General features: G+C 39.5%; 1 protein-coding gene across 1 annotated transcript in view; it reads left to right on the top strand.

Annotated features, from left to right (window-relative positions):
- bmpr1ab (bone morphogenetic protein receptor, type IAb) overlaps positions 1-13,177 on the top strand; it is a 33,386-nt gene that overhangs the window by 18,284 nt on the left and 1,925 nt on the right. The window contains exons 4-12 of the mRNA XM_084433464.1: positions 9,929-10,100; positions 10,214-10,316; positions 10,400-10,499; positions 10,804-10,900; positions 11,184-11,319; positions 11,500-11,692; positions 12,184-12,481; positions 12,637-12,812; positions 12,931-13,061. Coding sequence (XP_084289590.1) covers positions 9,929-10,100; positions 10,214-10,316; positions 10,400-10,499; positions 10,804-10,900; positions 11,184-11,319; positions 11,500-11,692; positions 12,184-12,481; positions 12,637-12,812; positions 12,931-13,061 — 1,406 coding nt within the window. The remainder of the gene's footprint in view (positions 1-9,928; positions 10,101-10,213; positions 10,317-10,399; positions 10,500-10,803; positions 10,901-11,183; positions 11,320-11,499; positions 11,693-12,183; positions 12,482-12,636; positions 12,813-12,930; positions 13,062-13,177) is intronic.

The raw sequence follows: 13,177 nt of genomic DNA, 5'->3' as shown, positions 1-13,177 counted from the left end.
ACTCAGCAGTGATTGTATTGGAGAATACACATCTTTGGGTGTGTGGAGAGGCCATTGGGGTCACATTTGACTGTGCATAGAAACAATGGTTTGGGTGATTGGTTTGAAATTGTGAGTGTTTTTATATGTTAAGGAGAGGGTTGGGGGAAGAGGGTGTCAATGGGCAAGATTGTAGATGTGTGTATTTTAGGTGAATGCTGTTTTTCCTATAGGGTTTTACACTAGCGTGTTAATGAAGGCAGTTGTAGGTTGAATTGAATTAGTGTTGAAGTGTTTGAGCAAAGCACAAAAAACTAGCTATGATCTATGGAAAATGTTTTATTTTATTTTGAATTTCTTCAAAATGGGGGTATTATGCAAAATTGGTTTAGATATGGTAAATTAGGTTGATAAATGATCAAATAAGGGGAAAAAACAGGTACAGTTTAAATGTTTTTTGAAAGAGGTTTCTTATGCTCAACAAGGATGCATTTATTTGATCAAAATTACAGGAAAATAGTAATATTATGAAATATTACAATATATAATAATAACTATTTTCTATTTAAGTATATCTTCAAATGTAACTTATGGTTCAAAGCTGAATTTTCAACAGCCATCACTCCAGTCTTCAGCATTATTTTTTCACATATTTTATATTATTGCATCACCTCTCTTTAAAGTTTGTCTCAGATGCTCTGTTAAGTTCCTGTTTCGATGAAGCCCCTCTGAAATATGAAATGTGCTCTGATAGGTTAGCTGGCCCAGTGTGTTGTGATTGGCGAACTGCTTGGAGCGTGTTAAACATTAACAATGGCATTTTCCCATACCAGTTCGAGCCCGATTCAGACCCTGGAAAAATTTTCGAACAAAATGATCGTGCAAAACCTTTGCAAGCACAGATTTTACAGGACTTTTCAGAGTGGAAAGTTCCTAAGGATCAGTGAACAGTCTTACAAAAGTGAGAGCCTCGTAGCTAAACACTACATCAACATTGTAATGTTAGCTAGCAGGCTAGCGGAGCCAAACAACTTTGCCCTTTGTTTACATCGTGGCAATAACATAGAACTTTTAATTGGATCTGTTAATAAATAGCAAAACAACACGTAATAAATCATACTTACATGTTGTGATCCATAAACAACTGATTGTCCTGACAAAGCTGTCCTCCGTAAAATGTGCAGCACACAGATAAACTCTGTTGCGTTCTCTTTTTGCAACCATGAGCTTCTCTGTTCGGCTTTTTTTTTAAACAGGTGATTCCCCAGAGGTCTTTCTCACTTGTTGTGACAACTAATCTATGCCACTCTCATGCTATACATGCGTCAAAGTAGCCGTAGCAACTTTTCTCTATTTACAGATATGACGAGACACGCACAGGCGAGTGACGTATGTTCGCAATTTCCTGCGAAAACCATCCTGCTCTAAAATATAAAAACGTATAACAGGCTTAGTTACCTGATTAGGGAATCAGGGTAAGACAAAAACACATTTTGGAAAAAGGATTGATGATGTATTGACTCATTATTTACATATTGTTAATTTGAAACAAAAAAAGTTACATAGTGTACCTTTAATCAGAGTTTTTGGTGGTTGTCGTTTTGTAGACAGACAAATTGCTATAGACACTGTCTAAAATTACCTGATGTTTATCTAGGCCTATAGCTGAAAGCTTAAAAAGTAAGCCAGAATATTCAATAAATAAAGATTGTGGTGATGTGCAAATGCAAAACTTTGTCTGTGATGGGTGCAGTTCTGTTGAGAACAGTGCCGTGTACTGTGTATATTTGTATACACAGATTCCATGTGAGCCTAGCTATGAGTCAAAGCACACTTAGTTACGTAATATTTTGCTATGCAGTCAACAAGTTTTTTCAGGCTACAAAACAACACTCAGCAATTTTGCAGTGGACTATCCTTGTTGCTTAAAAACAGTAGATTCATTGTTTACATTTGACTCTTGAGTATCTCAGAGTTGCCCACTTATGTCATAAGGTCTTACTATCTGTTTAGTTCTTTGAAGTTTATTTGCCTTTCTATTCCAGGGAATGATATCTTCGAGTCATAAACGCTGTCTATTCTTAGCAACATGAAAGCCATGGGAGAGACTGAGAGAGCTTTTTCCTCCGATCAAGAATTAGAGTTACAGTTACGCCTCTACGGAGTCTGTTAAGAAAATAAAAAACAGATCGAAAGAGATTAGGAAGTTTAAATTACTGTCAAAGCTCACAACCCCACTACCTCCTTTTAGAGTTAAGCTCGTAATATTGTATACAAAAGGAAATGACCAAGGCAAATTGAAGTCTCTGGGGTGGGAGATTTCCCTCTGTTTTTTTGGTACAACAGTTTAAAAGTTTTTTTTTTTTTTCACTGCACTGACACAGTTTTAACCTTACAATTGTTTGGAGTGGTCACTGTCTGCTTGTTAGGTTCTTTTTAAATATATTCTTCCTTCTGGTGTTCCCCTCCCTGTAAAGGAACAAAAGAAGAAATGGGTGCTGGCTGCTGGCAGCAATTTCTCTCACTCATAAAGTCAACCAGAGCCTTTAAAACAAAGGGTAACTACCCTCGGTCATTGCAAAGGTTCCTGTTAAATGGGGAGGGAGTCTAGAGTGTCAATGAGAACAAGACAGAGTGAGAATTGAACTGTAGATGAATGCTGCTGAGCGTGTTTTGTAGTTTTTTTTTTCCCCCTCTTCTTTGTGAAAGCTGATCTGAGGGCAGGTCAACGTCTGACACAGAATAATCTCTCCTGACTGAATATGGCGGCATGTTCTTCTGAGAAATGTCATGTCATTCAACACATTTAACACAGGCTTGAACTAATAAATGAACTATGGAATTTTCTGCCTTCATTGGAGAAGGTGAGGTTGAGCACTTATAGGTTGAGCCCCATAGGACAGGAAAACGGCAGGACGTTATAGTTATAGAAAATATAGAAACCCAAGTAGGCTGAAATATAACATCAAATTGAGGCATTTTTATTTATACAGTAAATTCTCAGAGATTGTGAGAATAAATATTAAGCAAATCTCAAATTGTAGTTATGTCTAATTTTACTTGTAGCATTTAATACAATTACATTTTTTGTTGTAAGCTTTTATTGGTTGATGGCCACAACATGCTTATTAATATTAGCTTTGAATAAATCACTTGATTCAGTGTTCCTGTGCCCTCATTTCCCATCCTGCACTGTATACCACGCTGGGCCGCCCGCCCGGGTCCTACTACAGGAAGCTTGTTGAGTCTATTGTCGATGCTGTGAGTTTCCCTGACACTTTAACTATTTCCGGCATTGCACTGGCTGACAGGTAGTAAGCTAAATATGCCAAATGCGTGCTGCTCTCCAGGAAATAACCATTACTGTCTGACAATGAAGGCCTGTGCTGGTGTGAGTCACTGTGCTTTTTCTTGTTTTTGTAGACCACAGGTTCTGAAGCATTTGAATAGAGGACTACGTTGAGCTCCTGTACGCTGACATGCGTGCACTCTAGCGAACATATGTTCAGCGGTACGGCACAGGGGCCTGTTAAAGGCGTTCTGAACTCTCACTTTTTACAGCTTGCTGTTGGGTACTTGGCTCTAGAGGTGTCTCCATGCCCATTAGAGCTTTACTTTCATAAAGGCATCCAACTTTATTGGTCTGTGTCAGGCAGGCCGTTGTTTTCCACATGTTCCCTTTTTTTCTTTCCCCTCATTCCATTTTTAACAAGCTGGTGTTCAAATAGTGTTGGATTATTATGTGTTGGGGGATTTGGCCCTGAAATGGGAGCCCATGTGATAATTATAATGATCGTTATTAAAGAGATGAAAGTAAATAAATAATAATGGCAGGTTCAGGTTAACGGCCACTTAAAGCTTAAGTCGCTCCTGCCAGCCCACAACCTACAGCCTGGCCTTTCCTCATTGTTCGGTTACTTTTTGTTGTATACATGTACATAATTTAATGAATAACCGGTGTAGGGATTAAATAAATAAATGTCTCTAATATTTAAGCCTCTCACAGAAGGGCAAACCTCCTACATGTCATCCCTCAAGGGGACATGATTCACATGTTATTTTGATGTATCTAATGGATACCCAGTGATGTATTTTGGAACAAGGACATCTTGGAGGATTTTTGTGTTTTTATTTACCCTCTCCTACGTTTCTGCTGCAGACACTCTGAGACTGTCATGAGGACTAGTGTCTTGATTATAGGCTTGTGAGCCAAACGCCCTCGTAGAGACTTGGCTGGCTCGTTGCATCATTTCCTGTTAAGTCTTACTGCAGTGCTGAGAAATAATAGCTACACCACCGAGAACACATGCAGACTGATCGGTTTTATGTCATTTCTCCACAAAGTGTGCTGCTTTTCGGTCTGTACTTTTAAAATTTACTTGCAGAACAGCTTCTTTGCAATCTTTTGTCACTTTTGTACTTTACAGAAACCAGACGCATTTAGCAGAGTCTGTTCATCAAGGTGTGTGAAGTCTGTGAAGCACTCGTATTCTCCTCTCGCCTCTTGACCAGCCTCCCATTACAGCTTCAATAGTGACTCTGAGCTGCCTACTCTACCCTTTGCTTTAATAGGGTCAAACCACAGATGTTTACCCGCGAGTTAAAGCTTCAGCTACTGCCTCATCTTATGCAGACAAAGTCTTCAAGCAACACAATGTCATGATATAGTGGGCCCTAAAAAGGATATAGACACTACCATATTACAAAAAAGCCATTGCATTAGAGAAATCGGTGGCTTCTGTTTAGATGTATAGCACACTTTTCAGTCAAGACATTGTCTTAGACACTTTCTGGTTGTTGGGTTTTGTGGAACAGTTAATATGAAGGACTACACCAGTAGTTATTCTGTTAGGATGCATTTTTGAACGTGGGAAACTGACTGGAAAACGTCCATGAAAAATTACCTTGACACCACAAAAGAAGATATTTTAAAGAATATTTCAGCTGTTTCTGTCCATTTAATTGAAGTCAGTGGGGTCACAACATTGGTTCCCACTGACTTTCATTGTAAGGACAGGAAAAGAAAAAGAAAATCTTTTGTGTTCCACTGTTCCACAGAAGAAATTCATACAGGTTTGGATTCGGAATGATATTGGCAAACGATGACATAATTTTACTTTTTGGTTGTACTACTACAAACTTGCTCAGAAAAGTTAGTTTGTGTAAGCATCTTTTTTGTTCTTGTCTCTTGGTTTAATATTTCATGCAATGGCATTCAGACCTTTTTAAGTGTGACCGGAACACATTGTATGATTTTTAGGGTTTTCCCAGACAAGATGACCAATTGTAGTGACTTCTGTGATCGTGGCTCCTAAACGGTGGTCCTACATTGTACCGTGAGAGAGGTTCAAATACAGACGTTGTCACGGTCTTGCGACCAAAGATAGCCAGCGATCATTTTCTGAAAGTGTCAGAAATTTAGCATAATCATCTCACAGTGTTTACTGACTAGCAAATAAAAATGCTACATGAAATGACGTATTGGTCAACAAGACATGGAGCTAAAACTTACCTCAAGATCCATTTGCAAAATTGGCATGCCAAGTTTGCCTCTTTTACCTAGCGTCCATATTCCGCCTCTTTCGCTTCCTCTTTTTTTCAGCGCACATAAAAACCATAATTGCCAAAATGCTATTCATCTTGCTCTGTTTGTTTACCACTAGTGCATGCTGATGCTTTATTCTTCTATACTAACTTGTGTCGTAGCCTACGATTCAATAGGTGTCATCGTCGTACAGGCTACATACATGACATACCCAAGTTTATTAGACCCATGTCGTACAATGTGATTTAGTAATGATCTTGCTGAAATCACATTGTCTGCTGGAGTCATTAAGTGTACAAATGTGTTTGGGGCCACTGTGATAAACTACAAGCTGCTTTACCCATCTACACCGTTAGATTTCTGATTGGCTTCACCTGTTGCTTGGGGCTCATGAGCGTGCTCCACAGCACCTACACTGATTAGACATGTAACTGTAGAGTCCTGTGTATATGTTTGGGCCAACTGTATGGAAAATGGAGCCGAAGTGTCTCTTAAAGAGGCTGGCGCTGGAGTCTGAGCTGAGCTGCCTACAGGCTGGGAGAATGCGGTCAGCAGGACTCATTACTGCCTGAGTACTGCCAGACCTCAGACTCCACGGTGACGGCGAGCCACAATCAAGCACACATGTAGGAGCACGGCGATACTCTGTAGATTCTTCTCTCCGAGCCAAGGAAAAACGCAGAGGGGGGAAAGAGAGCAAATGTATTCAGTGGCTTCATAATGTCAATGAATCACTTGGTGCCTCAGAGGTACTTCAGAGGAGATAGCGCAACAAGTCCCATCTGCTCTGATTTAGTAAACCTTCTGGCTCAAAACCTGTTTTATGTGTTTCAGCTCAGATAACATTCCTGAGCCCTGCGGTTGTTTGTGTGCCGCTGTTGTGGTTGCGGGAATTTAGCTCGCGCTTATCTGCGCATTGTAGCTGTTAGGACGTGTAGGGTTCAACACATCATAACAGATTAGCCTGCCTTTTACAATCGCTCTTAAAAGCAGCCTATGTTTCTGACTACACCGTTCGCATTCCTTCAATTTACCGGCCTCTCGCTGAGAGCAGGGATTTCAGAGCAATATTTTCTTTCTTTTTCCTGTCTCTATTCTACCATGTTTATGTTACCGGTTTCCACCTCCATTATCACACTGGGCCCTGTGTGACAGCATCGGCGCCTGGACTAAACTGTGAAGTGATCAAAGATATTACATCAAATACTTTAGCCGGGCATTTTGCATTTTGCCCAAATGGAGGGGGCCATGGGACAACTTCATGGCTTCAAATAAACATTTCTCATCTGCAAAAACTGAACTATGACACATAAACAGAAGATTTATATCGCTGGCTATTGCAGGAAAGCAGCATAATGAATGGACTGACTCATACACCAGGAGACAAAGTATTACATGAAAAGAGAAAGAAAGGACACACTAGAGCGGACTCAAGAGTGTTTGATCAGCCTCCAGAGCTCGTGCCACTCGACCCGGTCTTCAACCTCATATTTACACACTATAATCCTGTCTCTTGTGTTCCTAATCTGGTCTTTCACTTTCCCTTCTAATCCCACTTCTCACCATTTCACCTTCAGGCCATTCAACAGAATGTTTCATGACACGTTCTTTTGTAAGCAATGTTCCACAAATTGACTTGGTGTTGAGTAACATCTTATCGTGTTTGACACATCTGTTCCAGGATCCCTCTCAATAAAACTGATTATAGCCACTGCATTGTCAAGCACACTTTCATTCCTGGCTTGAGCATGATTTTTTTCACGCTCAGATCATTTCAAGTCCCTGGGTGAATCTCATGATGAAACATGCCCAGGTCATATTTCAGCCTGCAATCAAAATGAAAGAAATTACAAAGTGCTGTAAGGAAATAAAGCCTGCATTTAGGACCATTAAGATTTTTTAATAACCATTGATTATATAAAATATACTTCATGTATTATAATACATTCATATATTTAAATTATGCAGATTATTTATGTACAGGTTTTATGCTGGTTTAAATTAAAAGATTATATTCTGGTATTTGTTTTTCCTGTTTTTATTTTTTTATTTTTTTTTTATTGAACATATAATGAGAATTTATTTATAATTTTTTTTTTAAGAATCTGTAACACTTTTTAATAAGGTCTCATTAACATGAATGCATTAACTGACATTAACAATAAGCAATACGATTATTTTTAATGTTTGTTAACGTTATTTCATATTTTGTTAGTTCATATTAGCTTAGGTCCTTTTGACTTAAATAATTTATTAGTAAATGTTTAAATTAACATTAACTAAGATGAATAAATTATTTAAAGTGTTACTAAAAACTCAAATGCAAAACCAGAAATTAAGGTGATGCGAAATTTTGTGGGAAATTAAAATGTCTCAAAGGTCCAAAAAGGCTTAATTTTATTTGTATCCAAATCCGTGTGTGTGTGTGTGTGTGTGTGTTGTTTGATTTTGGAGTGTTATATGATCTGTACATTTATTCATGAGAGTCACTCCACTACTTCTGCCATTCTGTTCTGCCCTTTATTCACTTTCTCTGTCACAGATATAGTCCATATTTCCATATTGCTTCTTTCCACATAGATGCAGCTGTGACTGCACTTAAAATACAGATTTAGGAGTTTCTGATTATTGACATGACCTCCTTCTTCATTGATTGCACTGAATATGAATGTAGACATGTATTGAAGCAACATCTGATCAGGAACAATGTATTTATGAATTGTGATTCACTGAATTGCGTGATTCTCCTGTAGACGTTTAACAAGCGGTTTGTTAATTCTCTTCCTCCGATATTATTGTGCCACGTCCTCTTCATTCCCCCAGCTGATATCAGCTCTCAGGGTTTAAAGCGTCCTGGCTCCACACTTTTGTGTTATCAGACTGTATATCACTTTAGCGGTCTCCACCCCAGCTGATAAGGCTGGAGGTGTTGCTGTCATGTAACTCTGCTGATAGCAGGTAAGATCTTCCTACTGGATGGAGTTTGCCATTTATACTTGTTTGCATTTGTGTCTCCTGCCCATTTATCTAATATTTATGTGAATTTTCAGAGATAGAGATGTAGGGCAAGTCTAAAGTAGTCTTAAGACGTTGGATGGGTCTGAAGCACAGCTCTAGTAATGAGATCCTAGGTGTGGAATGTGGTGTTTTACTAAACAGCAGCATGCCTGTTTTAGTGTGGGCTTATTTTGACTGGGTTTAGGCCTGCCCAGACCTGCAGGACAAGTAGCAGGGCTCTAAGAGGAAGCACCCACAGCAATACTTACCAAACACATGAGTCTTTGTGCCTGAGGCAATATGCACCCTGTCTGTCTGCGACAAATGCTCACACACTCAGACGGATCAGGTTACAGCACAGAGAAATCTCAATTTCTCTCTCTCTTTGTCCACGTTTTAAATCCTTATCTCCCTCTTTTACTCACAGTCTATGGTGATCTGTTTTCCTCACTCCCACCTATTTATCTAAGATCCCTAGATTCCCTGCAGTATAATTCAGCAGAGACCGAAGAGAATAACAGGGGATTTGTGTCCTTGTGGCTGTGAATTTTTCTTTTTCTTTTCTTTTTTTTTTTCTTTCTTACACATCATCAGAGAAGAGATGTCACTGCAGGGGAAGATAATTCGGATTAAAAGATTGTGAGGGGACATGAATTTTAAAAGGGTTCATGTGTTCCTTTAGGTTCACTTATGTTAAAAAAGTTTTTTTTGCACAAGAAAAACAAATGGATATGTGGAAAAGCTGTCATTTACAGACAAAGCAATATAAAATCATTTACATGTGATTTGCAGTCTAGCTGCTGTCGGATCCAATACAGTTGACTGCTACTTCTGTCAACAAATGTTTCTTTGCAAACTGTGATTAGAATGGTGATTATAATGGGTTCTGTTTGCTTTTGACGCACCGCTTGAATACGATTCAGGCAAGTTAAGCAACTGAATGCAAGTGGGTGCAATGATGTTAAACTATTCATCGATGTTTTGTCCTGGAGGCTGGCATATGCATTTGCCCGTGTGATGTCACAAGTCCCCCAATATCAAAACGAGCCACTTTTGGAGCTTGATTAAATAAATGCTTTGTTCATAATGTGGAGGATATTTTAAGCTCTGAAGCTTACGGTATGCTTTAATGGTACAAATACCTCTTGTATATCAAAAGATCAAGGCCAGTTTGATTTCTCATGTCATGACCCATTTAAAGAAAATAATGATGTGCACGAATACATCATTTATAATAAATACTGCAATATTCCTTAAAAAAGGATTGTCTATTTTGATTTCATAGTGACATTAATATGATGTGACTCAATGTTTGTGTAAATATTGAGCTATAATGATAAAGTTATTAGAGACAGTCACATTCTAGGTGGTCTAAAAATCTGACTTCCCCTATTTCAACCCTTCTAGGTGGGCAGAACCCAGATTACATGCTTCACGGCACTGGGGTCAAGCCCGGATCGGATCCAAAGAGACCCCAGACTGGGGACGGGTCCACCGTGGCCCCCGAGGATGCTGCCCGCTTCCTTAGCTGCTATTGCTCGATCCACTGCCCCGAAGATGCCACAAACAACACCTGCGAGTGAGTACACCGTGTGCTTTACCTACTGCTCACAACAGCCACTTTCAACTTCCTCTAACTGCTCATCTAAATCACAAACACTGTGATTAAATGGTCTTTGTGTGTTTACACAGGACGAACGGCCAGTGTTTTGCTATCGTAGAGGAGGATGAGCACGGCGAGGCTATCCTCACCTCCGGCTGCATGAAGTACGAGGGCTCCCACTTCCAGTGCAAGGTAATACATAAATGGGCGAGTGAAGAATAGATGTTTAAGTGCTGAGGCATTATGAATGACTGAATGTGGTTATTGTTGTCCAGGACTCTCCTAATGCTCAACCCAGACGGACCATTGAGTGCTGTTCCACAGATTTCTGTAATAGAGACCTTCAGCCCACACTTCCACCTCCTATTCCAGGAAGTAAGTGGAACGTCCCTTAAGAACCTAAAAAAAATAACTATATGTGTGTATATCCACTTCCATTCAAAAATACAGTAAAAACAGCAATATTGTAATATTACAATTTTAAATAACTGTTTTTCATTTTAATGTTTTAAAATGCAATTCCTGAGATGGCCAAGCTGAATTTTCAGCAGCCATTACTCAAGTCTTCAGTGTCACAGGAATCCTTCCGAAATTATTGTAATATGCTGATTTGGTGTTGAAGAAACGTTTCTTATTATCAGTGATGAAAACTGTTGTCTGTGATCTCATTGTAATCCAGAGCCTCAGTTATGGAACGCCCACTTGCTGGCCTTTCTGATCTCCGTGACAGTGTGTTGCTTCACTTTGGTGGCCATAACTGTGGTGTGTTACTACAGGTGAGACTTTAATTTCATAACGACATGTTTATCCAGCTGAAATGAATGAAAGATGCACTACAGTCTGTTAATTATTGACCAGCATACTGATAACACTGGCACAGACACACCTGTTTAAGATTGATCATCTGTTTAAGACACCTCTTGTGCTTGATCTTAATGCATGGATATATATATATACTGTTGGTCTTAGTAATAAGTTACTGATCCCTTTGTGAAACAGCTTCTGTGATGTAACATTGCATTGAAGGTGATGATATACTCTGTGTGGCTGTTTGATCAGGTATAAGCTACAGACGGGACGGAGGCGGTACCAAAGAGATCTGGAGCAGGATGAGGCCTTCATCCCAGTAGGAGAGTCTCTCAAAGATCTTATTAGTCAGTCAAGCACTGGCTCTGGTTCAGGGCTCCCCCTGCTGGTGAGGCACTGTTTCTGAACATGTTTTTCAAAAAAAGACAGGGTTTACGGTTATGTAAATTAACACAGTTTTAAAAAGGTATGGGAAAGGGCATGGAAATTTCTTGAGTCAATATAAATGTTTGTAGTTATGAACCATTAAATATTTTGAGTTGAATTGCCCAATTCTCTCGATTCACAGGTCCAGCGCACCATCGCTAAACAAATTCAGATGGTACGTCAAATCGGAAAGGGGAGGTATGGAGAAGTGTGGCTCGGTCGCTGGAGAGGAGAAAAGGTGGCGGTGAAAGTGTTCTTTACCCGTGAAGAGGCCAGTTGGTTCAGAGAGACCGAGATTTACCAAACTGTGCTCATGAGACACGAGAATATACTCGGTAGGTTCAATCAAAAAACGCATAGTAGGGACTCATAGTTGGGAGCATTGCATTTTAATAATTTGATATGATACTTCCATTGCAAAACCAGTAGAATAATCATTATTAATGTACAGTCAAATATATTGCATTTATATTTTAATATGAAGGGACGATGAAACATTTTGATGGTTTAAGGTAGATTAATATTTTTCACAAATTGTAGTTTTGTACACTGATGTAAAACTTAGCATATTTGATATTTTCCCTAATGCCTGTCTGTACGATTGTTGCTGTGGTTTTTTAAAAGGGTTATTTCACCCAAACATTTTAATTCTGTCATTAATTGCTCATGTCTTATAAACCCATAAGACTTTCGTTCATCTTCAGAACACAAATTAAATTAGTTTTTATGAAATCCGATAGCTCGGATAGTAATTAATGACAGACATTTCATTTTTGTGTGAACTAACCCTTTAACATTCACACTCTTTCTTCCGGTCTTGCTCCAGGCTTTATAGCTGCAGATATTAAGGGCACGGGTGCATTCACTCAGCTTTTCCTCATCACGGACTACCATGAGAACGGCTCTCTCTATGACTATCTGAAATACACCACCCTGGACACACAGGCTCTGCTGAGGCTGGCCTACTCTGCAGCCTGTGGCCTGTGCCACCTCCACACAGAGATCTACGGCACACAGGGCAAACCTGCCATCGCTCACAGAGACCTAAAGAGCAAAAACATCCTCATAAAGAAGAATGGCACCTGCTGCATTGCTGACCTGGGCCTGGCTGTGAAATACAACAGGTGAAGACACTCTAACAACACATACTCAAACATGCCTGCAAATAAATGTTTTGCCACACTGGCAATGACTAAAAAGTATCATTGAAGCATACTTCATTTACAGCTAGTATGCAGTTGTTTGCAATAGTTTGAACCCTTGTTTGCTTTTATTTTAGTGACACCAATGAGGTGGATGTCCCTCTGAGCACAAGGATGGGAACACGGCGGTACATGGCACCAGAGGTCCTGGATGAGACCCTAAATAAGAACCAATTCCAAGCGTACATAATGGCTGATATTTACAGCTACGGTCTCATTGTTTGGGAGATGGCCCGCAGATGCGTGACAGGAGGTACGGTCTACATGTGTTAGAGTGTTTGAGGTTATAATAATGTATACACACTTTTTGTCTCTCCTTTATACATATGTGATGGATTTGTTTTAATAAGGGAATTTTCTTTTATGTGCAGGTATTGTTGAGGAGTATCAGTTGCCATACTGGGACATGGTACCTTCAGAACCGTCATATGAGGACATGAGGGAAGTGGTATGTGTTAAAGGCATGCGGCCAGTGGTGTCTAATCGCTGGAACAGTGACGAGGTAAGATCAAGCACCACAGTTCAGTTCAACACTGCTCAGATACTAATTTTCATCGATCTTGTGTTGACATACACTACCATTTAAATGTTTTTTATTTCTTGTTTTTTTTTTGGAAA

The sequence above is a fragment of the Rutilus rutilus genome (genome assembly GCF_951802725.1).
Source record: "Rutilus rutilus genome assembly, chromosome: 16".
NCBI lineage: Eukaryota > Metazoa > Chordata > Actinopteri > Cypriniformes > Leuciscidae > Rutilus > Rutilus rutilus.
The sequence above is the reverse complement of the archived record's forward strand: the minus strand, read 5'-3'. Positions and strand labels throughout refer to the sequence as shown.